The sequence below is a fragment of the Zea mays genome, chromosome 4 (genome assembly GCF_902167145.1).
Source record: "Zea mays cultivar B73 chromosome 4, Zm-B73-REFERENCE-NAM-5.0, whole genome shotgun sequence".
Classification (NCBI taxonomy): Eukaryota; Viridiplantae; Streptophyta; class Magnoliopsida; order Poales; family Poaceae; genus Zea; species Zea mays.
The window spans coordinates 204,454,589-204,478,882 of NC_050099.1; the positions used below are offsets into that span (position 1 = coordinate 204,454,589).

Below are 24,294 nucleotides of genomic sequence, written 5' to 3' on the forward strand. Positions count from 1 at the left end.
TGATGAGGTTCAGATAACCAACAGGCGAGTCTTAGTGCTCGAAAATGAGGAAAAAACACGGCTCCGCGCCAAAAATACATACATGTTCAGGCCCTGATAGCCACAATGAACAAAAGACCGACATTCAAGGTGCCATTACAAACGGAACCCCGGTTCCACCTCCGCAGGTACGAACAACCCCACACGATTGGGGGGGCTGCGGAGCAATAGAAGGCCGACGGACGGCTCACCGTCGCCCGCTCCAGCAGTAGCGACAACGACCCCCGCTACGGGTGGCCGAACTGTAGCAGCGATGGCCTCAGGGCAGACGCCGCTGCAACCTTGCCCTCGCCCACGACGACGCTCGAGGGGCGAGGACAAGTACAAAGAGCCGGAGGCCTGAAGCGCGGATGGTGGCGGTGATCCCGTCGGCGACGGGGACTTCTCGAGCCGCCCCCACCTCGGCACCGACGACAGGGGCCGTCAGCCCTCCGGCAGATCCCCACTCAAATCCTCCCGGACGAGTGGAGTACCGACCTCCACGCGGAGGCGCCGTACCGGTGCAAAGGCAGGACAGCCCCAGAACACGAACGCCGCCCTAGCAGCGCGCGACGTCTTGGGCGGTCCTCCCGTGCGCGCGGCGCGACAACCGCCCTTGCGGCAGGAGGGGGCACCAGGAGCCAAGCCGGCGAGCCCAACGCGCTGAAGCTGACGACGCCCGCCGTCGACCAGCCCCACGTTGTCGAAGACCGCCCCTCTCGCAGGGCCAGTGAGCGCCCTCTCCCTCGAATGCTGAAGGAGAGGCTGACCCACGAACCCGTGCGGGAGGTAGAGCTCCGGCTCAACCCGGCCTCCGCCCCAGCGAGGATGATGAACATCCTTGAAGATGAGGGTGGGACCAAGATCGCAGCCCGGTTTGCTTCTCCCCACCCAGGGGCTGGTGGTCACCGTCTTGGGTGACCACCGGCGAGGGGATGCAACCGGGCTGACTGATGAAAATCCTTGAAGCCGAACGATGGCTGAAAGGTACCAACTTCCACAAAGTTGCGTTCCTCCAACGACGAGGCGGAAGGATTGCGGGTGTCCCCCATCTGGGGGCTCGGAAGGTGGAAAGACACGATGCATAAGGGAGCGTGAAGACATGGTCGCCTTTCAAGGGGGTCACCCTCCTTTTAAAGGCGACTCTCCCTACTTGCGTCCCCAGCCATCGTGGGCTGAGTCTTCTCCAACACGCTCCAATTTCCTCCCCCTATGGTGCGGGGGCTGGGTCCCACGCGTCATGCAAGCTGGCCTAGGGCAGAAGAAGCCAAACCGCCACGCGCGGTGCATGCAACCGCCCAGCGGTTACAAGCATTCCTCTACTTTCGCCCAGACCAGTGGGTGAAAGGGCGGACAGCCGTGCAGGCGGCATGCAACCGCGCCAAGTGGGCGCGCCCCTCCGACTTCCAACGCACCCAGCATGGAGGCCCAGGCCCACGCGTCATGCAACCGGCGCGCCGGTTGCTACATGCGAGCAACTGCACCGCCACTCGCACCACTACCATGCCTCCTCGACTGTGGAACCAGTACCGCGACTCGAGGCAACCCTGCGTACGACCCAGTAGTGCCAGCCAGGCGCGACGGTCAATACGGCCAAAAATGGGCCGGCAGTAATGGCGGTGGCAGGCGGGCAGGAGCAGCGGTCACGTCATCAGCCAAGCTTACGTCCCATCCAAGGGCAGCGAGAGAACCCTCTCTCACGGCGTGAAGACGGCGCGCCCGTGTTCCGTTCCTCGAACGGATCGCACACGCGCAACGGCCGCCCCACGAACCACTCGCCCCGTCACATTAACTCCGCGGCGGGACAGGCGGCGCCTCTGGCAGGGGAAGCGAGCGACGCTTCGCCTTCGCCATAATGACCGCGTCAAAAAAGGTACGCCACGTCATTCGATTTTGTACCCTTTTCCTTTTCCTCTTTCTCTCTCTTACAACAGGGACCGGGAAAGGGGGATACCCCGAAAAGGATCCTTCTCCGTGAAGGAAACAGGCCCCGAGCCTCCCTACTGATCAGAGGTTCAAAGGCTGGCCCCTTGGAGGGGTTTAACAGCCGCCTCGGAGCGCGTGGGCTCCACACCCACTACTGGTCAGAGGTTCGAAGGCCGACCCCTCGGAAGGGTTCAACGGCCGCCTCAGGCCACTCGGGCTCCGCGCCCACTACTGATCAGGGGTTCGTAGGCTGGCCCTCGAAGGGTTCACAGCCGCCTCAGACACAGAGCGAGGGATGACCCTGGGTACGTTCGATACATAACCAAGGCTCGGGCTACGCTCCCGAGGTACCCTAGGACATTTCCGAGACCAGCGGGAACGATCTTGTAACGGAATCCCATCAGAGGGAGGCATCGAGCCCTCGGACCCCGTCGGAAGGGGACCGGGTCCAGCAGATCACCCGCAGGTACTTTTGAGCGTGCCTCCGGGCCCCTAGCCGACCCCTAACAAATGGGGCACGGGCGTCCACTCGGATTACCCGCCAGCAGCTCACCGGAGACACCATGTTCGCCGCCCTCTGAGGGCAACATGGCGCTTTCCCCCCTCCTCCTTGCGGAAAGGCGACGCAGGGGCATATGTAAAAAAGTCGAGTCTGTCCTTGACCGTCCTCTCGCCCTGTGCAGAGGCTCGGGGGCTGCTCTCGCAAACCCGGCTCCGGCCAAACCGTTGACAGCGTCAACATACCAGCCCGAGAACTTGGGACCCGACCGTGCACCCGGGCTACGGCCAGCTCGCATGAGGGAACAACCAAACCAGCCGAAGCATTGCGCGAGGCATTAAGACCTTGGAGGAGTCAAACCACTCCTCCGAGGCCTCGGGGGCTACACCCGACGGGTGCGCTCGCGCGCACCCGCCGGAACAAAACGCAACCGAGAAAGGCTGGTCCCCTTGCAAAAAAGTGCGACAAAAGCCTCCAAGCGAGTATTAACACTCCCTTCGAGGCTCGGGGGCTACTGTCGAGGACCATAATTAGGGGTACCCTCAAGGCTCCTAATTCTCAGCTGGTAACCCCCATCAGCACAAAGCTGCAAAGGTCTGATGGGTGCGACTAAGTCAAGGATCGGTCCATTCGAGGGACGCGATCACGCCTCGCCCGAGCCCAGCCTCGGGCAAGGGCAGCCGACCCCGGAGGATCTACGTCTCGCCCGAGGCCCCCCTCCAGCAACGGACACACCTTCGGCTCGCCCAAGGCCCAGTCTTCACCAAGAAGCAACCTTGGCCAAATCACCACGCCAACCGACCAAATCGCAGGGGCATTTAATGCAAAGGTGGCCTGACACCTTTATCCTGACGCGCGCCCTCCAGTCGACAGAGCCAAAGTGACCACAGTCACTTCGCCGCTCCACTGACCGCTCTGACAAGAGGACAGCGCTGCCTGCGCCGCTCCGACTGCTGTGCCACTCGACAGAGTGAGGCTGACAAGCAGCTAGGCCCGGCCTCAGGCGCCATAGGAAACTCCGCTCCGCCCGACCCCAGGGCTCGGACTCGGGCTCAGCCCCGGAAGACGACGAACTCCGCTCCACCCGACCCAGGGCTCGGACTCGGGCTCAGCCCCGGAAGACGACGAACTCCGCTTCGCCCGACCCCAGGGCTCGGACTCGGGCTCAGCCCCGGAAGACAACGAACTCCGCTTCGCTCGATCCCAGGGCTCGGACTCGGGCTCAGCCCCGGAAGACGACGAACTCCGCTTCGCCCGACCCCAGGGCTCGGACTCAGCCCTGGCCTCAGCCGACGGTCTCCGCCTCGCCCGACCCAGGGGCTCGGACTCGACCTCGGCCTCAGAAGATAGACTCGACCTCGACCTCGGAGGAGCCTCCACATCGCCCAACCTAGGGCGCCACGGACCGACCACATCAACAGGAGGCACCATCATTACCCTACCCCAAGCTGACTCAGGCTACGGGGAACAAGACCGGCGTCCCATCTGGCTCGCTCCGCCAGACAAGTAATGATGGCGCCCCGCACGCACTATGACGACGGCGGCTCTCAGCCCCCTTACGGAAGCAAGAGGACGTCAGCAAGGACTCGACAGCCCCGACAGCTGTCCTTCCGCCAGGCTCCAGCGCTCCTCCGACGGCCACGACACCACACGAACCGGGTGCCAAAACCTCTCCGGCTGCCACGATGGCATGTACTTAGGGCGCTAGCTCTCCTCCGCTAGACACATTAGCACACTGCTACACCCCCATTGTACACCTGGATCCTCTCCTTTCGCCTATAAAAGGAAGGACCAGGGCCCTCTTACAGAGGGTTGGCCGCGCGGGGAAGGACGGGACGGCGCTCGCGTGAGGCCGCTCGCTCCCCCCCCCCCCCCGCATGGACGCTTGTAACCCCCTACTGCAAGCGCACCCGACCTGGGCGCGGGACAAACACGAAGGCCGCGGGATTTCCACCTCTCACGCCCGTCTCCCTCCGGCTGCCTCCCCCCTTCACGCTCCGTCTCGCGCCGACCCATCTGGGCTGGGGCACGCGGCGACAATTCACTCGTCGGTCCAGGGACCCCCCGGTCTCGAAACGCCGACAGTATTGTTGTTCTTGTTCACTTGTTTGAGTGGTTGTATGAGTCAACCCTTTATTTGTTGAATCTGATGTCTTGCAATTGTGCATTTTCAGATCCATACAAAAAAGAGGAACCGACTAGAACACCATAGGCTTAATAAATTGGTCTATGTCAGTTACAACATGAAGATGGAAAATAGGTTTCAAACATTAAGAGAGCTGGGATCCAAAGGAAAAAAGAAGCAACCCACTGGTGCTTGAAGAGTTCATGTGGGAAAATGAATGGGTTGAAGAAAATGAAGATGATGGTGACAACAACATATGGCATGTTGTGGATGAGGCATTAGGAGCAACTCAGGCTCTTCGAGGTAGAAACTTGCCAAGAATAGCTGCTGCAGGTGCTGGTTCGTCTTCTCACCCTCAACGAACATATGTTAGGACAAGGAAGCTGTCGGCGTTTCGAGACCGGGGGGTCCCTAAGCCGACGAGTGAGTGTGCCGCGTGCCCCAGCCCAGATGGGTCGAGCGCGTGGGCGAGCGCGAAGGGGGGAAAGGAGCGAGGAGGCCGAAGTCCGGCGAGAGAGAGGTGGGAATCCCGCGGCCTTCATGTTCGTCCCGCGCCCAGGTCGGGTGCGCTTGCAGTAGGGGATTACAAGCGTCCACGCGGGTGAGGGAAGCGAGCGGCCCCAAGAGAGCGCCTGTCCCCGTCCTCGTCCCCGCGCGGTCAACCTTCTCTAAGAAGGCCCTGGTCCTTCCTTTTATAGGCGTAAGGAGAGGATCCAGGTGTACAATGGGGGTGTAGCAGAGTGCTACGTGTCTAGCGGGGGGAGAGCTAGTGCCCTAAGTACATGCCAATGTGGCAGCCGGAGAGATCTTGGCACCCTGCTGGCGTGATGTCGTGGCTGTCGGAGGAGCAACGGAGCCTGGCGGAGGGACAGCTGTTGGAACGGTTGTGTCCTTGCTGACGTCGCCCTGCTTCCGTAAGAGAGCTGAGAGCCGCCGTCGTCACGGGGCTAGCGGGGCGCCATCATTGCCTATCTGGCGGAGCTAGCCAGATGGGACACCGGTCTTGTTCTCTGCGGCCTGAGTCGGCTCGGGGTAGGGTGATGATGGCGCTTCCTGTCGACGTGGCTGGCCTGTGCCCTAGGTTGGGCGACGTGGAGGCTCCTCCGAAGCCGGGGTCGAGTCTGTCTTCCATGGCCGAGGCCGAGTCCGAGCCCCTGGGTCGGGCGAGGCGGAGGTCGTCAGCAGAGGCCGAGTCCGAGCCCCTGGGTCGGGCGAGGCGGAGGTCGTCAGCAGAGGCCGAGTCCGAGCCCCTGGGTCGGGCGAGGTGGAGGTCGTCAGCAGAGGCCGAGTCCGAGCCCCTGGGTCGGGCGAGGCGGAGGTCGTCAGCAGAGGCCGAGTTCGAGCCCCTGGGTCGGGCGAGGCGGAGGTCGTCAGCAGAGGCCGAGTCCGAGCCCCTGGGTCGGGCGAGGCGGAGGTCGTCCGTAGAGGCCGAGTCCGAGCCCCGGGGGTTGGGCGAAGCGGAGTTCGTCGTCTTCCGGGGCCTTAGCCCGAGTCCGAGCCCTAGGTCGGGCGAAGCGGGTCCGAGCCCTGGGTCGGGCGGAGCGGAGTTCGTCGTCTTCCGGGGCTTAGCTCGAGTCCGAGCCCTGGGTCGGGCGGAGCGGAGTTCGCCGTCTTCCGGGGCTTAGCCCGAGTCTGAGCCCTGGGTCGGGCGGAGCGGAGTTCGCCGTCTTCCGGGGCTTAGCCCGAGTCCGAGCCCTGGGTCGGGCGGAGCGGAGTTCGCCGTCTTCCGGGGCTTAGCCCGAGTCTGAGCCCTGGGTCGGGCGGAGCGGAGTTCGCCGTCTTCCGGGGCTCAGCCCGAGTCCGAGCCCTGGGTCGGGCGGAGTCCTATGGTGCCTTTGGCAGGGCCTGGCTTCCTTTGCGTTAAATGCTCCTGCGACTTGGCCGGTCGGTGCGGCGATTCAGTCAGGGTTGCTTCTTAGCGAAGGCAAGGCCTCGGGCAAGCCGGAGATGTGTCCGCCGTTGAAGGGGGGCCTTGGGCGAGACGGAAACCCCTTCGGGGTCGGCTGCCCTTGCCCGAGGCTAGGCTCGGGCGAGGCGTGATCGAGTCGCTCGTATGGACTGATCCCTGACTTAATCGCACCCATCAGGCCTCTGCAGCTTTATGCTGATGGGGGTTACCAGCTGAGAATTAAGCGTCTTGAGGGTACCCCTAATTATGGTCCCCGACAGTAGCCCCCGAGCCTCGAAGGGAGTGTTAGCACTCGCTTGGAGGCTTTCGTCGCACTTTTTTGCAAGGGGACCAGCCTTTCTCGGTTGCATTTGGTTCCGGTGGGTGCGCGCGAGCGCACCCGCCGGGTGTAGCCCCCGAGGCCTCGGAGGAGTGGTTTCACTCCTTCGAGGTCTTAATGCCTTGCGTAATGCTTCGGCTGGTCTGGTTGTTCCCTCATGCGAGCTGGCCGTAGCCCGGGTGTACGGTCGGGGCCCAAGTTCTCGGGCTGGTATGTTGACGCTGTCAACGGTTCGGCCGGAGCCGGGTTTGCGAGAGCAGCCCCCGAGCCTCTGCACAGGGCGAGAGGGCGATCAGGGACAGACTCGGCTTTTTCACATACGCCCCTACGTCGCCTTTCCGCAAGGAGGAGGGGGGAGAGCGCCATGTTACCCTCGATGGGCACCGAACATGGTGTCTCTGGTGAGCTGCAAGCGGGTAATCCGAGTGGACGTCCGTGCCCCGTTCATTAGGGGTCGGCTAGGGACCCAGAGGCACGCCCAAAAGTACCTGCGGGTGATCTGCCGGACCCGGTCCCCTGGCGACGGGGTCCGAGGGCTCGATGCCTCATTCTGATGGGATTCCGTTACAAGATCGCTCCCGCTGGTCTCGGAAATGTCCTAGGGTACCTCGGGAGCGCAGCCCGAGCCTCGGTTATGTATCGAACGTACCCCTGGTCATCCCTCGCTCGGCGTCTGAGGCGACTGTGAACCCTTCGGGGGCCAGCCTTCGAACCCCTGATCAGTAATGGGCACGGAGCCCGAGTAGCCTGAGGCGGCCGTGGGACCCTTCGGGGGGCCGGCCTTCGAACCTCTGACCAGTAGTGGGTGTAGGGCCCACGCGATCTGAGGCGGCTGTTGAACCCTTCGGGGGGCTAGCCTTCGAACCCCTGATCAGTAAGGAGGCTCGGAGCCTGGTTCCTTCAAGGGGAAGGATCCCTTTCGGGGTATCCCCCTTTCCCGGTCCCTGTTGCAAGAGATAGAGAAAGAGGAAAAAAGGGAAAAAGGATACGAAACCGAACGACGCGGCGTACCTTTTTTGGTGCGGTTGTTTCGGCGAAGGCGAAGCGTCGCCCGTTGCTCCTGCCAGGAGCGTCACCTGTCCAGCCGCGGAGTTAATGCGACGGGGCGAGTAGTTGGCGGGGCAGCCGTTGGGCGTGCGCGAGCCGTTCGAGGAACGGATCACGGGCGCGTTGTCTTCACACCGTGAGAGGGGGCTCTCTCGCTGCCCCCGGATGGGATGTGAGCTTGGCTGTCGACGTGCCCGCTGCTCCCGCGCGTCTGCCACCGTCATTACTGCTGGCCCTCCTTTGGCCGCGTTGGCCGCCGTGTCAGGCTGGCGCCGCTGGGTCGCGCGCTGGGTTGCCTCGAGTCGCGGTATTGGTTCCGCAATCGAGGAGGCACGGTGGTGGCGCAGGCGATGCAGTTGCTTGCATGCAGCATCCGGCGCGCCGGTTGCGCGACGCGTGGGCCTGGGCTTCCATGCGGGCGTGTCGGGAGTCGGAGAAGTGCGTCCACTTGGCGCGGTTGCATGCCGCCTGCATGGCTGCCCGCCTCTCTCGCCCGTTGGTCTGGGCAAAGGTGGAGGATCACTTGTAACTGCTGGGCGGTTGCGTGCACCACGCGCGGCGGTTTGGCTTCTTCTGCTCGGAGCCGGTCTGCATGACATGCGGGACCCAGCCCCCGCGCCGCAGGGGAGGGCTTTGAAGCGTGTTGGAGAAGACTCAGCCTGTGACGGTTGGAAGCGCAAGCAGGGTGAGTTGTCTTTAAAAGGAGGGCGACCCCTTTCGTAAGGCGACCATGTCTTCTTCCTCCCTCATGCGCCGCATCTTTCCACCTTCCATGCCCCCGGATGGGGGAAACCGCCGTCTTTTCGCCTCATCGTTGGAGGAACGCAACTCCGTGGGAGTTGGTACCTTTCAGCCATCGTTCGGCTTCAAGGATTTTCATCAGCCAGCCTGGCCGCACCCCTCCACCGGCGGTCACCCAGGATGGTGACCTCCGGCTTGATGGTGGGGGAAAACGAACCGGGCTGCGGCCTCTGCCCCTCCCTCAGCCTCAAGGATTTTCATCACCAGGGCTGGGGAGGGGAGTATGCCGAGTTGAGGTCGGCCCCCGCGTGGGCGGCAGCCCGCTCCTTCACTCAGTGACTGGAGGGAGGAGCGGTTGTCGTCCGCGGCGCTGGCATCTGCAGCGTGCCTGGCTTTCGGACGCGAGCGGCTTCGGAGCCACTCGCGGCGCCGGCGTCTGCCACGGCAACTGGAAGAGGTTCTTCCGCCGGCGTGATAGCCAAGGTTGGCCACGGACCGACCCCCAACTCTACGGCCTTCTGCCCGTCCTTGCCTCTCGAGTTTTAGGGCATGGGCGGGGGCCTCAGCAGCATCCGCCCTGAGGTCATCACTGCTGCTGTTCGGCCCCCCGGGGCAGAAGTCTTCATCGTCGCCGCTGCTGGGGCGGGCGACGACGAGCCGCTCGTCGGTCTTCTGTCGCTCCGCAGGCCTACCCCCATGGAGTGGGGTTGTTCGTACCCGCGGAGGAGGGAACCGGAGTTCCGTTTTGTAATGGCACTTCGAATGCCAGGGTTTTTGTTCATTGTGGCTTTCGGGGCCTGAACATGTATGTAATTTCGGCACGGAGCCGTGTTTTTTCTTCATCTTTGAGCGCTAAGACTCGTCTGTTGATTATCTGAGCCGCTTCACCAAGCATGAGTCGCCCCGTGTCAAGGTGACGAGTGAGGTATCCGTATCCCGGAGGCGTAGGAGTTCCTCGGCTCGGTCGGCCTTGCTGTCCGAGGCTCCTCTAGCTCAGTTAAAGGGACCCCTCGGCCGCTCTTCGATGAGCCGAGGCCAGGGGTAGCGATATCAGTATGAACAGAGGCGGAGTCGGCTCAAGAATGAAACCTGGTTGGCCGGAGCCTAGTCGGGTTGTCCGTTAGCGAGACCGATGTCGGAGTTGATCGGCCGAGGCCTCGGACCGGGCTGGCGCCCTTGGGAGACGGATTGGCCGAGGCCCCAGGGGTAACCGGCCGAGCCGCCTGCTCGGGCCGGATTCCCGGAGGAGTCCCTGGCAGCGATTGCCCGAGCGTGGTGATGACGTCGTCCTTCGGAGCGGAGAACCTCGGACCGCGTCGCCGTCCGAGGCTAAGTCGGGCCTCGCCGGAGGTGTCATCGATGCCGAGGGTGTTGCTGCCCTCTTCCATCGTCAAGACCCGAGCCTGCAGGGTCAGAGTGTCTTGTAGCGTGTGCCTTCTGCAGCCGCCGAGGCCAGGACACACACCCTCGCTGCATTGTAAAGCTGCGTCTCTTTTCCTCTTGTTTCGAGTATCTGGACTTTTTGTCGGTAACAGGGATGTTTGTGCGAGCGAAAGTTGCTTCTCGCGGAAGGTGATGAGTGAGGTATCCGTATCCCGGAGGCGTGGGAGTCCCTCGGCTCGGTCGGCCTTGCCGCTTACGCGTACTTTCACCCGTCCGCGAGGCCCTATCACCGACTCGGTCGAGAAGGCTCGAAGGATCGCTTTGGCAGAAGGGCTTCCGAACGTAAAGACTTGTCCGATCCGTGGAGCCACTTTATCCGAATGCGAGTTACTTATCGCAGAAGGTGATGAGTGAGGTATCCGTATCCCGGAGGCGTAGGAGTCCCTCGGCTCGGTCAGCCTTGGCTGCTTACGTGTACTCCGTCGTTTCCAGGACCCACGTTTCGAAGTAGTCAAAAAGCACGGAAGATATTCTGGCAGAAGAGATCTCTTTTCGAGGAAAATTTCGACGCAGAGGGGGTTTCCCCCCTTTTTAGCCCCCGAGGGAGGGTCGGGCTTTGCCGAGGCGAGGCCGACCCTTCCTTGTTGACTAAACTTTGCGTGGGTGCGAGGTATATGCACAACTTGAAAACATCTTAAGGGTAAAAGCGACGTAGCTGTTGGATGTTCCAAGCGTTGCCGTAGACCTCGCCTTGGCTGTTGGCCAGCTTGTACGTTCCGGGCTTCAGAACTTTGGCGATGACGAATGGCCCCTCCCAGGGGGGCGTGAGCTTGTGCCTCCCTCGGGCGTCTTGCCGCAGCCGAAGCACCAGGTCGCCCACCTGGAGGTCTCGGGGTCGGACCCCTCGGGCGTGGTATCGTCGCAGGGACTGCTGATACCGCGCCGAGTGTAGTAAGGCCCTGTCCTGAGCCTCTTCCAGCTGGTCCAGCGAGTCTTCTCGCCTAGCTTGGTTGCTTTGATCGTCGTAGGCCCTCGTCCTCGGGGAGCCGTATTCCAGGTCAGTGGGCAAGACGGCCTCGGCCCCGTAGACCAGGAAGAACGGCGTGAAACCCGTGGCTCGGCTCGGCGTTGTCCTCAGGCTCCAGACCACCGAGGGGAGTTCCTTCATCCATCGCTTGCCGAACTTGTTGAGGTCGTTGTAAATCCGAGGCTTGAGCCCCTGTAGAATCATGTCGTTGGCACGCTCTACTTGCCCATTCGACATGGGATGAGCTACGGCGGCCCAGTCCACCCGGATGTGGTGATCCTCGCAAAAATCCAAGAATTTTTTGCCGGTGAACTGGGTGCCGTTGTCGGTGATGATGGAGTTCGGGACCCCGAAGCGATGGATGATGTTGGTGAAGAACGCCACCGCCTGCTTGGACCTGATGCTGTTCAGGGGTCGGACCTCGATCCACTTGGAGAATTTGTCGACGGCGACCAATAGGTGCGTGTAGCCCCCGGGCGCCTTCTGCAAGGGACCGACGAGGTCCAGACCCCATACAGCAAAGGGCCAGGTGATGGGTATTGTTTGCAGAGCCTGAGCGGGCAGGTGGGTCCGCTTCGCATAGAATTGACACCCTTCGCAGGTGCGGACAATTCTAGTGGCGTCGGCCACCGCCGTTGGCCAGTAGAAGCCTTGCCGAAAAGCATTCCCGACGAGGGCTCGAGGCGTTGCGTGATGGCCGCAAGCCCCCGAGTGTATCTCTTGCAGAAGTTCCTGACCTTCGGCGATGGAGATGCATCGCTGGAGGATGCCCGAGGGGCTGCGGTGGTAGAGCTCCTTCTCATCGCCCAGCAAGACGAACGACTTGGCGCGTCGCGCTACCCGCCGAGCCTCGGCTTGGTCGAGGGGTAGCTCTCCTTGGCGGAGATATTGCAGGTACGGGGTTTGCCAGTCTCTGTCAGGCGTGGCCCCGCTCTGCTCCTCCTCGATGCGCAGCGCCTCGCCCTCGGGGGCCGACGGTACCTCGGGCTGAACCGAGGACGCCTCGGGATGGGCCGAGGGTACCTCAGGCTGGGCCGAGGGTACCTCGGGCTCGGGCACGTCGTTGATCTTGATGGAGGGTTGGTGCAGATCCCGAGAGAAGACGTCCGGGGGAACCGTCGTTCGCCCCGAGGCTATTTTTGCCAGCTCGTCCGCAGTCTCGTTGTAGCGCCGAGCGATGTGGTTAAGTTCGAGCCCGTAGAACTTGTCTTCCAAGCGCCGAACCTCATCGCAGTAGGCCTCCATCTTCGGGTCGCGGCAGTGGGAGTTCTTCATGACTTGGTCGATGACGAGCTGCGAGTCACCGCGAGCGTCGAGGCGTCGGACCCCTAGCTCGATGGCGATTCGCAATCCGTTGATCAGAGCTTCATACTCAGCCACATTGTTGGACGCCGGGAAATGGAGGCGTAGCACGTAGCGTAGGTGTTTCCCGAGGGGTGAGATGAAGAGCAGGCCCTCGCCGGCTCCCGTCTTCATCAGCGACCCGTCGAAAAACATGGTCTAGAGCTCCGGTTGGATCGGAGCCGTCGGTAGCTGGGTGTCGACCCATTCGGCTACAAAGTCCGCCAAGACCTGGGACTTGATGGCCTTCCGAGGCGCGAACGAGATGGTCTCGCCCATGATTTCCACCGCCCACTTCGCAATCCTGCCCGAGGCTTCTCGGCACTGGATGATCTCCCCCAGGGGGAAGGATGACACCACAGTTACCGGGTGAGACTCGAAGTAGTGTCGCAACTTCCGCCTTGTCAGGATCACTGCATACAGTAGCTTCTGAACTTGTGGGTAGTGGATCTTGGTTTCGGACAGTACCTCGCTGACGAAGTAAACTGGCCTCTGAACGGGCAATGCATGCCCCTCTTCTTGCCTCTCGACCACAATCGCGGCGCTAACCACCTGAGTGGTCGCGGCGACGTAGACCAAGAGGGCTTCTCCATTAGCTGGCGGTACCAAGATAGGCGCCTTTGTAAGAAGCGCCTTCAGGTTCCCGAGAGCTTCCTCGGTCTCGGGTGTCCAAGTGAAGCACTCGGCCTTCCTTAAGAGGCGGTACAGAGGCAGGCCCCTTTCGCCGAGGCGTGAGATGAACCGGCTCAGGGCCGTGAGACATCTCATGACCCTCTGTACGCCTTTTAAGTCCTTCATGGGCCCCATGTTAGTGATGGCTGCGATCTTCTCCGGGTTGGCTTCGATGCCCCGCTCGGAGACGATGAACCCCAAGAGCAGGCCCCGGGGCACCCCGAAGACACACTTCTCGGGATTGAGCTTGACGCCTTTTGCCTTGAGACACCGGAATGTCACTTCAAGGTCGGAGAGGAGGTTGGAAGCCTTCCTTGTCTTGACTACGATGTCATCGACGTAGGCCTCAACTGTGCGACCGATGTGTTCTCCGAACACATGGTTCATGCACCGCTGGTACGTCGCGCCCGCATTCCTCAAACCGAACGGCATGGTGACATAGCAGTACATGCCGAAGGGTGTGATGAAAGAAGTCGCGAGCTGGTCGTACTCTTTCATCCGGATTTGGTGATACCCTAAGTAGGCGTCGAGGAAGGACAGGGTTTCGCACCCAGCAGTGGAATCCACGATTTGATCGATGCGAGGCAGAGGGTAGGGAACCTTCGGACATGCTTTGTTGAGACCAGTGTAGTCTACACACATCCGCCATTTCCCCCCTTTCTTTCTCACAAGCACAGGGTTGGCAAGCCATTCGGGATGGAATACCTCTTTGATAAACCCTGCTGCCATTAGCTCGTGAATCTCCTCGCCTATCACTCTGCGCTTCTCCTCGTCGAATCGGCGCAGAGGCTGCCTGACGGGTCGGGCCCCGGCCCGAATATCCAGCGAGTGCTCGGCGACTTCCCTCGGTATGTCGGGCATGTCCGAGGGACTCCACGCAAAAACGTCGGCGTTTGCGTGGAGAAAGTCGACGAGCACTGCTTCCTATTTGGGGTCGAGCCCGGAACCGATCCGGATCTGCTTGGAGGCGTCGCCACTGGGGTCGAGAGGGACGGCCTTAACCGTCTCCGCTGGCTCGAAGTTGCCAGCATGTCGCTTCACGTCTGGCACCTCTTTGGAGAGGTTCTCCATGTCGGCGATGAGGGCCTCGGCGTACTCCACGCACTCCACGTCGCATTCGAACGCGTGTTTGTACGTGGGGCCGACGGTGATGACCCCGTTGGGGCCCGGCATCTTGAGCTTCAGGTAGGTGTAGTTGGGGACGGCCATGAACTTCGCGTAGCATGGCCTCCCCAATATCGCGTGGTAGGTTCCTCGGAACCCGACCACCTCGAACGTCAGAGTCTCTCTTCGGAAATTGGAGGGCGTTCCGAAGCAGACGGGAAGGTCGAGCCGTCCGAGGGGCTGGACGCGCTTCCCAGGAATGATCCCGTGGAAAGGCGCAGCGCCTGCTCGGACGGAGGACAGATCGACGCGCAGGAGCCTGAGGGTCTCGGCGTAGATGATGTTGAGGCAGCTGCCCCCATCCATTAGGACCTTGGTGAGCCTGACGTCGCTGATGATGGGGTCGACGACGAGCGGGTATTTCCCCGGGCTCGGCACGTGGTCGGGGTGGTCAGCTTGGTCGAAGGTGATGGGCTTGTCGGACCAATCTAGGTAGACTGGCGCCGCCACCTTCACCGAGCAGACCTCCCGGCGCTCTTGCTTGCGATGCCGAGCCGAGGCATTCGCCGCATGCCCACCGTAGATCATGAAGCAGTCGCGAACCTCGGGGAACTCTCCTGCTTGGTGATCTTCCTTTTTGTCGTCGTCGCGGGCCCTGCCACCCTCCGCGGGTGGCCCGGCCTTGTGGAAGTGGCGCCGAAGCATGACGCACTCCTTGAGGGTGTGCTTGACGGGCCCCTGATGATAGGGGCACGGCTCCTTGAGCATCTTGTCGAAGAGGTTGGCACCTCCGGGGGGCTTCCGAGGGTTCTTGTACTCGGCGGCGGCGACAAGGTCCGCGTCGGCGGCGTCGCGTTTCGCTTGCGACTTCTTCTTGCCTTTCTTCTTGGCGTCGTGCGGAGTAGACGCCTCGGGAGCCTCTTCCGACGGGCGGCCCTGGGGCTGCTTGTCCTTTCGGAAGATGGCCTCGACCGCCTCCTGGCCAGAGGCGAACTTGGTGGCGATGTCCATCAGCTCGCTCGCCCTGGTGGGAGTCTTGCGACCCAACTTGCTCACCAGGTCGCGGCAGGTGGTGCCGGCAAGGAACGCGCCGATGACATCTGAGTCGGTGATGTTGGGCAGCTCGGTGCGCTGCTTCGAGAATCGCCGGATGTAGTCCCGAAGAGACTCTCCCGGCTGTTGCCGGTAGCTTCGGAGGTCCCAGGAATTCCCGGGGCGCACGTGCGTGCCCTGGAAATTGCCGGCGAAGGCTTGGACCAAATCGTCCCAGTTGGAGATCTGCCCCAGAGGCAGGTGCTCCAACCAGGCGCGAGCAGTGTCGGAGAGGAACAGGGGGAGGTTGCGGATGATGAGGTTGTCGTCGTCCGTTCCACCTAGTTGGCAGGCCAGGCGGTAGTCCGCAAGCCACAGTTCCGGCCTCGTTTCCCTCGAGTACTTTGTGATAGTAGCCGGGGGTCGGAAACGGGTCGGGAACGGTGCCCGCCGGATGGCCCGGCTGAAGGCCTGCGGACCGGGTGGTTCGGGCGAGGGACTCCGATCCTCCCCGCTGTCGTAGCGTCCCCCACGCCTGGGGTGGTAGCCTCGGCGCACCCTTTCGTCGAGGTGGGCTCGACGGTCGCGACGACGGTGCTCGTTGCCGAGGTAGCCCGGGGCCGCAGGCGCGGTGTTGCGCGTGCGCCCGGTGTAGACCGAGGCTTCCCGCATAAATCGGGAAGTCGCGGCATGAGGTTCCGAGGGGTATCCCTGCCTCCGGGAGGCAGAGCTCTCGGCCCGTCGGGCCGCAGCGCCTTCCAGGAGATTTTTGAGCTCTCCCTGGATTCGCCGACCCTCGGTGGTCGATGGCTCCAGCATCGCGCGGATGAGCATTGCTGCGGCTGCCAGGTTCTGACCGACCCCGCTGGACGCGGGTAGCGGCCTGACCCTGACGTCGTTGGCGACGCGGTGCTAGAAACCCTAGGGCAGGTGACGTATTTCTCCGGCCGGGGGCTGGCCCGCCCATACCTGCCCGACGTCCCGGCGGATCGACTCAAGTGCTCCTGCTCCCTCGTCGAGCCTGGCCTGCGCCCCGCGGACTTGCTCGAGCTGTGGGTCGTGACCCCCCGCCGGAACGGGGACCACAGCTAGCTCCCGCAGGATGTCGGCGCGAGGCGCCGGCCTAGGGAGATCACTGTCCTCCGGCATGCCGAGGTGGTTGCCTTCGGAGGGATCCCCTAGCTCGACGTGGAAACATTCGCAGCTTGGGCCGCAGTCCTTGTCGTCAAGGCTGCGGCTACCGTCGGAACAGTCGGAGGGGCAGTAGTCACATGCGGTCATAAGGTCCCGCATGGCACTGGGGTTGCCAAATCCAGAGAAATCCCAACAGATGCTGGGATCGTCATCTTCCTCGGACCCAAAGGGCCCGTAGGTCGAGACGTCCGTCAACCGGTCCCAAGGCGACCGCATACGAAACCCCAGAGGGGTTGCACTCGCCTCAACGAGAGCGCCCGCCAAAGCGAGGTCGCTAGGCGGGTTGAGGCCGAGTCGAAATAATGTAGGATGGGAATCAGTCAGTACCTTTCGGTCGACGAGGGGCGATGTAGTCACGTCGGGGGCTGATCGCGCCGTCGTCCTAGGTACGAGGGCGACGTCCTGCAGGCCCTCCGCGAGCTCGCTGGAGTCGTCCACTTGCTCGGGATTGGCGTGTCGCGGGGGGACGGCGCTCGCCTTCGTCTCGAACGCGAGGTCGACGCCCGACGCGCCCTCTGTTGGGGCGCTGGGGACGTCAATTCGCTCGACAGCCGACGAAGCGCGGCCTCCCGCCCGGCCTTGGTTGCCCCGCCTCCTCCTCCGTTGGCGGGGGAGAGGACGGGGCGAGCTCGAATGTCGTTCTTCCACCGCGCGGGGAAGACGTCGTCGATTCCGCCACCGGAGGGCGGGTTGTCGGCCGCCATTGTCGTTGTCGCGCGGCGGTGGAAGGAGTATCATGTCGTAGCTGCCGTCGAGGGACATGAACTCAAGACTCCTGAAACGGAGCACCGTCCTGGGTTGGAGAGGTTGTTGGAGACTGCCCATCTGGAGCTTGACGGGAAGCTGCTCGTCAACACGCAGCAGGCCCCTACTTGGCGCGCCAACTGTCGGCGTTTCGAGACCGGGGGGGTCCCTAAGCCGACGAGTGAGTGTGCCGCGTGCCCCAGCCCAGATGGGTCGAGCGCGTGGGCGAGCGCGAAGGGGGGAAAGGAGCGAGGAGGCTGGAGTCCGGCGAGAGAGAGGTGGGAATATCGCGGCCTTCGTGTTCGTCCCGCGCCCAGGTCGGGTGCGCTTGCAGTAGGGGATTACAAGCGTCCACGCGGGTGAGGGAAGCGAGCGGCCCCAAGAGAGCGCCTGTCCCCGTCCTCGTCCCCGCGCGGCCAACCTTCTCTAAGAAGGCCCTGGTCCTTCCTTTTATAGGCGTAAGGAGAGGATCCAGGTGTACAATGGGGGTGTAGCAGAGTGCTACGTGTCTAGCGGGGGGAGAGCTAGTGCCCTAAGTACATGCCAATGTGGCAGCCGGAGAGATCTTGGCACCCTGCTGGCGTGATGTCGTGGCTGTCGGAGGAGCAACGGAGCCTGGCGGAGGGACAACTGTTGGAACGGTTGTGTCCTTGCTGACGTCGCCCTGCTTCCGTAAGAGAGCTGAGAGCCGCCGTCGTCACGGGGCTAGCGGGGCGCCATCATTGCCTATCTGGCGGAGCTAGCCAGATGGGACACTGGTCTTGTTCTCTGCGGCCCGAGTCGGCTCGGGGTAGGGTGATGATGGCGCTTCCTGTCGACGTGGCTGGCCTGTGCCCTAGGTTGGGCGACGTGGAGGCTCCTCCGAAGCCGGGGTCGAGTCTGTCTTCCATGGCCGAGGCCGAGTCCGAGCCCCTGGGTCGGGCGAGGCGGAGGTCGTCAGAAGAGGCCGAGTCCGAGCCCCTGGGTCGGGGGAGGCGGAGGTCGTCAGCAGAGGCCGAGTCCGAGCCCCTGGGTCGGGCGAGGTGGAGGTCGTCAGCAGAGGCCGAGTCCGAGCCCCTGGGTCGGGCGAGGCGGAGGTCGTCAGCAGAGGCCGAGTCCGAGCCCCTCGCTCGGGCGAGGCGGAGGTCGTCCGTAGAGGCCGAGTCCGAGCCCCTGGGGCGGGCGAGGCGGAGGTCGTCAGCAGAGGCCGAGTCCGAGCCCCTGGGTCGGGCGAGGCGGAGGTCGTCCGCAGAGGCCGAGTCCGAGCCCCGGGGATTAGGCGAAGCGGAGTTCGTCGTCTTCCGGGGCCTTAGCCCGAGTCCGAGCCCTGGGTCGGGCGAAGCGGAGTTCGTCGTCTTCCGGGGCTTAGCCCGAGTCCGAGCCCTGGGTCGGGCGGAGCGGAGTTCGCCGTCTTCCGGGGCTTAGCCCGAGTCCGAGCCCTGGGTCGGGCGGAGCGGAGTTCGCCGTCTTCCGGGGCTTAGCCCGAGTCCGAGCCCTGGGTCGGGCGGAGCGGAGTTCGCCGTCTTCCGGGGCTTAGCCCGAGTCCGAGCCCTGGGTCGGGCGGAGCGGAGTTCGCCGTCTTCCGGGGCTCAGCCCGAGTCCGAGCCCTGGGTCGGGCGGAGCTTCCTATGGTGCCTTTGGCAGGGCCTGGCTTCCTTTGCGTTAAATGCTCCTGCGACTTGGCCGGTCGGTGCGGCGATTCAGTCAGGGTTGCTTCTTAGCGAAGGCAAGGCCTCGGGCAAGCCGGAGATGTGTCCGCCGTTGAAGGGGGGCCTCGGGCGAGACGGAAACCCCTTCGGGGTCGGCTGCCCTTGCCCGAGGCTAGGCTCGGGCGAGGCGTGATCGAGTCGCTCGTATGGACTGATCCCTGACTTAATCGCACCCATCAGGCCTCTGCAGCTTTATGCTGATGGGGGTTACCAGCTGAGAATTAAGCGTCTTGAAGGTACCCCTAATTATGGTCCTCGACAAAAGCGTTCAAGAAATACAGCAGCTCAAGATATTGGAGAAGAGGATAGTGATGATCAAGAAGATGGTGTTGCTGCAGCACAAGCACAACAACAAGTCAACAACAAACCCAACAAGCAACTGGATACATGGACGAAGATGGTGCTGCTGCTGATACATTTTGTTTGGATGCTGATCTGCTCTAGGTAGCAGCCAGCCAGCTGGTAATATAGTACTTTACTAAATTACTGCAAGTAATTATACCAATATTACTTTCAGTTTAGACTTTAGATAGATTCAGTTTTACACTTTTACCTAGTTACTGCTAGTCTGCTACTAATTATGTCTATATTATTGTTGTCCTATTTAGAGCTAGTTTGGGAACCTTAATTTACCAAGAGATTTCTATTTTTCCATGAAAAATGAATTAATTTTTCTAGAGAAAATAGAAATCACTTGTGAAACTGGGGTTCACTTGTGAAACTGGGGTTTTACTAGCCCTCAAAGTGGAAACCATTACGTTGTCATTTACATTACACCAATCCATTCCTGCCACAGAACTAATTATTACTCATTTGTCTGGCTGCTTCAGTTATTGTGACGTCGCCTCAATGCAACCTTTGATTGAGTTCTTACGGAGGTTACAATACATACATATTTTTTTTGGCGAACTAAACCATCATGGATGACAAAATATATGTACATTTTGTTATTACATAGGAATACGGCGAGCTCTCATGCCCTCCATCGTTTCAGGCAACCGTACTAACGTATTAAGTTCTCAAAGCAAATCACCTTTACATATAATAGAACCAAGAACAGAAGAACTTGGCGATGCGTTCCAATTACCAAACATTTTTTTAGTCCCACAGGTGAATGTTTTCTACCACTGATGCGATGAGAAACTGACCACGCAAAACAACAACAAAATTAACTAGAAGACAGCAGAGACAATAGTAGCACTAGCATACCAACAACAGATTGCATAATAGCATAAGTGGTAAGACCCACAGAACAGACCCGATGTTCTCTCTCTTTCCTCCATAAGAATAAACCCAGCTTAGTCGACCTCCTCCATCTTGCTCTCGCCAGCGTCATCCTCCAGAGGGGGCATGTCGGTGTCAGCCTCCGGAGCCTCCTCGTCCTCGTCGATGCTCAGGCCCAGCTTGAGCATGCGGTGGATGCGGCTGCCAAAGGTGTTGGGATCGTCGAGGCTAAAGCCAGAAGTGAGCAGCGCCGTCTCGAACAGCAGCATGACAAGGTCCTTAACGGACTTGTCGTTCTTGTCAGCCTCGGCACGCTTGCGGAGCTCCTCCATGATGGCGTTCTCGGGGTTGATCTCCATCGTCTTCTTGGAGGACATGTACCCAGACATGCTGGAGTCCCTCAGCGCCTGGGCTTTCATGATCCGCTCCATGTTGGCGGTCCAACCGTACTCGCCGGTCACCAGGCAGCAGGGGGAGTCCACCACGCGGTCGGAGACCACCACCTTCTCCACCTTGTCGCCCAGCACCTCCTTGATGACCTTGCAGAGGCCCTCAAACTTCTCCTTGAGCTCCTCCTTGCGCTTCTTCTCATCCTCACTCTCGTCCAGCTTCAGGCCCTCCTTGGTGGCAGAGACGAGCTTCTTGCCCTCAAACTCCTTCAGCTGTCCAATAGAATACTCGTCAATGGCATCCACCATGAACAGCACCTCATAGCCCCTCTTCTTCAGCTTCTCAAGGAACGGGGAGTTCTCCACAGCCTTCTTGCTCTCACCAGTGATGTAGAAGATGTCGTTCTGGCCCTCCTTCATCCTGGTCACATAATCCTTGAGGCTGGTCAGCTCATCCCCGCTCTTGGTCGAGTGGTACCTCAGGAGCTCAGCAATCTTGGTCCTGTTCGTGGAGTCCTCGTGGATGCCAAGCTTGAGGTTCTTGGAGAAGGCCTCATAGAACTTGTTGTAGTCCTCCTTGTTCTCCGCAATCTCAAAAAACAGCTCAACGCACTTCTTGACAAGATTCTTGCGGATGACCTTGAGGATCTTGTTCTGCTGGAGAGTCTCACGAGAGATGTTGAGGGGAAGATCCTCAGAGTCAACAATACCCTTGACAAAGCTCAGCCACTCTGGGATCAGCTCCTCACAGTTGTCCATGATGAAGACACGTCGCACATAGAGCTTGATGTTGTTCTGCTTCTTCCTGGTGTCAAAGAGGTCGAAGGGGGCCCGCTTTGGCACAAAGAGTACAGCCTTGAACTCAAGCTGGCCCTCAACAGAGAAGTGCTTCACGGCAAGATGCTCCTCCCAGTCGTTGGTCAAGCTCTTGTAGAAAGCAGCATACTCTTCTTTGGTAATCTCCTCAGGCTTCCTCATCCAGATTGGCTTCTGCTTGTTTACCAATTGCCACTCATGAGAAACCTCCTTGATCTTCTTCTTCTTCTTTTCCTTTTCTTCCTTTTCATCATCAACATCCTCAACCTTACCCTCCTCATCCTTCTTATCCTCCTCATCTTCATCATCAGAGATCTCCTTCTCAGTGGTCTTCTCAATCCAGAGAGAGATTGGGTAGCTGATGAACTCGGAGTGCTTCTTGATCAGATCCTTGAGGCGGCGCTCCTCAAGGTACTCCAACTGCAGAAAATAAAAGTCATATATATTGTAAGAACGAGTCCAGACCTATAAATAGCCAAACAGTAAAAATAAGTAGCAGTGTCTAGCAGATACATCATATACATGCACACACAAACTCTTCTTCGAATGTTCAGTGCAACAGCAAGTGAAAATATATTTTTTAATCAGTGCCCAGTGGTTGAACCTAATTACCTGTTCACTTGAACAACTCTAAACAGAACAGTTATTATCATATCTTCGTACATAACTTAATATCATATCAATGCTCAATTCTGAATACGTGCCCACCAGATTTAAAACAAAAAGAAACATTTTTCTAATAATCAAATTAATGAAGGGAACTATATCATTCAACAGCAATAAACAAAAAACTAGTTCCTGATAATCCTACGATGAACCAATCAACCATAAATTTAAGGCAACCACTGATCACTTTTACCATCCACATTTACAGTCAAAATCAGTCAGTCATTTTCGTTTCATATTTCTACATTTGGTCAACCTAACAGAACATAAGCACAATTTCCATAGTAGCTTAGAAATAAACCCACTATCCACATAATAGGTAAGGGATTTCAACAAAGCTACTATAGCCAAAAGGCATTGGCAGTGCAATCCATGAGCGCTATGTTAAACAGTAAATAACCAACCATGGCTGCATGGCAATAGAAACTAACACACTGACATGCAAAAACATGATCCAAGTATATTTCTGCTATACCTGATCATCCTTGAGGTAGAGGGTCATCTTTGTACCCCTGCCAAGTTGCTCCCCAGAGGTATCACGTGCGACAGTGAAGGAGCCACCAGCCTGAGACTCCCACACGTACTGCTCATCATCATTGTGCTTAGTGGTCACGACAACCCTCTCTGCAACAAGGTAGGCAGAGTAGAAACCGACACCAAACTGGCCAATCATGGACACATCAGCACCAGCAGCAAGTGCCTCCATGAATTCCTTCGTGCCTGACCGCGCAATGGTACCAAGGTTGTTCACAAGGTCTGACTTGGTCATACCAATGCCGCTGTCGATGATTGTCAGCGTGTTGTTGGCCTTGTCGGGGACAATGTGGATGAACAGCTCTGGCTGTGCATCCAGCTTGGTCTTGTCCGTCAAACTCTCAAACCTGATCTTGTCCAAGGCCTGTTTGGAAACAGCAGAGAGACATCAAGGTTAGTGGCTTAGTAGTTTGATTCAACCATCATCCCAGAAGAGCACAGGGACTTCAAATGTATTTTGTCACCACCCAGCACCCACTGCAGATTTGTTAAACAAAACACGAATTGTACAGACAATTTAATGATATCATACTGATCAATCAAGTTATACTGTTTTGTCCCACCCAGCACACACTGCAGCTTCTACAGATTCTAGACTAGCACATTGTTAAACTAAAACGAAGTGTACAGATAATTTAATGGCCTCACACTGATCAAATCCCCCTAATACACATGCTATGTTCAAACATCTCATCGTAAATAATAACGATCTCAAGTCTCAGTGACTAAAACATAATTTGAGTAGAATAGATTGCTGAAAGCCGTCACAGAACTTGCAGATAATAATAAATGATAACTAGACACCGAGATACAAAACCGATCCAATAAGATTTACGGCAGACGTCTAATCCAGCATGTAGAGCATTTAAAAAGCGCCGGCAGCAACAGGATATAACCCATCACCACCAGATTCAAATCAAATGAAGACTCCGACCCATCGATTGGACGGTTGGAGGGTTTAGCGCACAGATCTAGTCTACGTAGTAGTCTATTTTAACTTTAAAACCGCAAAGAGAGAAGAACGATCGGGCCGTCTGGGGGAGCGTGAAACCCACTCACATCGGAGGAGTTGGAGATGAGCTCCCTGAGGAAGATCTCCTTGTTGGAGTAGAAGGTGTTGATGATGAGCGAGAGCAGCTGGTTGATCTCCGCCTGGAAGGCGAACGTCTCCGTCTCCGAGGCCATGGCGAAACGACCTTCCCGAACGCGAGGAGAGCGCGAGCGGTAGGCGGCGGCTAGAGGGGACTGAGAAAGTGGCACGAGACGAGGGTTTGTGGGGCGAAGATGCGTTGCGGCGCGGTGAGGATTTTATCGTTGGGGGAGGAGGCGAGGGGTTCTCGAATGTTCTACGAGCCACTGGGGGCCGGGGAGCGCGGTTGACTGACCTGCCGACCGATGGGCCCGGAGTTACGCCGGCTCCAGCGCTCCGCCATGGTGGGGCCGGAGTCGCTGTCCCATGTGTCATTCGCTTATGACCTTTGTTCCCTTTTAGCACCAATATGAAAAACTAGAGACAAACCAATTAATCCCTTTTAGTCGCCATAGTTTTGCTTGCTAATATAAAATTGGATTGCTCATTTCAGTCCAATATTAATCGACCAGGATTGTTAGTTTCTTGCATGAAAACATACATATTTTCATGTCGACATTCTTGGTTTGTTTTGTCGTGACATGTTGAGAATTATGTTATCTGGATCGTCAGATCCACTTCCGTCACTCATGTAAGTAGTACAGGCACGAAATGTTGTGGAAGCCCGTCTTCTTTCTCAAAAGCACGATAGAGTGAACATAAAAAATACAATTTATGGTTGGACCTTTGATCTTTTTCTCTTCTATTTTATTATGAGAGAGATACATGTTCTATATATTATAGAAATGAGATCCTTCAAGGACATA

The 24,294-nt window shown here is 59.2% G+C and overlaps 1 protein-coding gene across 1 annotated transcript; it reads right to left on the minus strand.

Moving 5' to 3' along the window:
• Positions 1–19,862: 19,862 nt before the first annotated feature.
• LOC100384478 (uncharacterized) lies at positions 19,863–23,745 on the minus strand. Its single transcript, NM_001177009.1, has 3 exons — positions 23,458–23,745; positions 22,340–22,762; positions 19,863–21,618 (listed from the first exon to the last, which is right to left on the minus strand). The coding sequence occupies exons 1-3, from the start codon at positions 23,581–23,583 to the stop codon at positions 20,068–20,070; spliced, it is 2,100 nt and encodes a 699-aa protein (NP_001170480.1). The 5' UTR covers positions 23,584–23,745; the 3' UTR covers positions 19,863–20,067.
• Positions 23,746–24,294: the final 549 nt, after the last annotated feature.

Coding starts and splice junctions, on each gene's coding strand:
- LOC100384478 (NM_001177009.1), bottom strand. CDS start 23,583: ATGGCCTCGGAGACGGAGACGTTCGCCTTCCAGGCGGAGATCAACCAG. Junction 22,763..23,457: donor TCATCTCCAACTCCTCCGAT/GTGAGTGGGTTT, acceptor GTTTCCAAACAG/GCCTTGGACAAGATCAGGTT. Junction 21,619..22,339: donor TCTACCTCAAGGATGATCAG/GTATAGCAGAAA, acceptor TATTTTCTGCAG/TTGGAGTACCTTGAGGAGCG.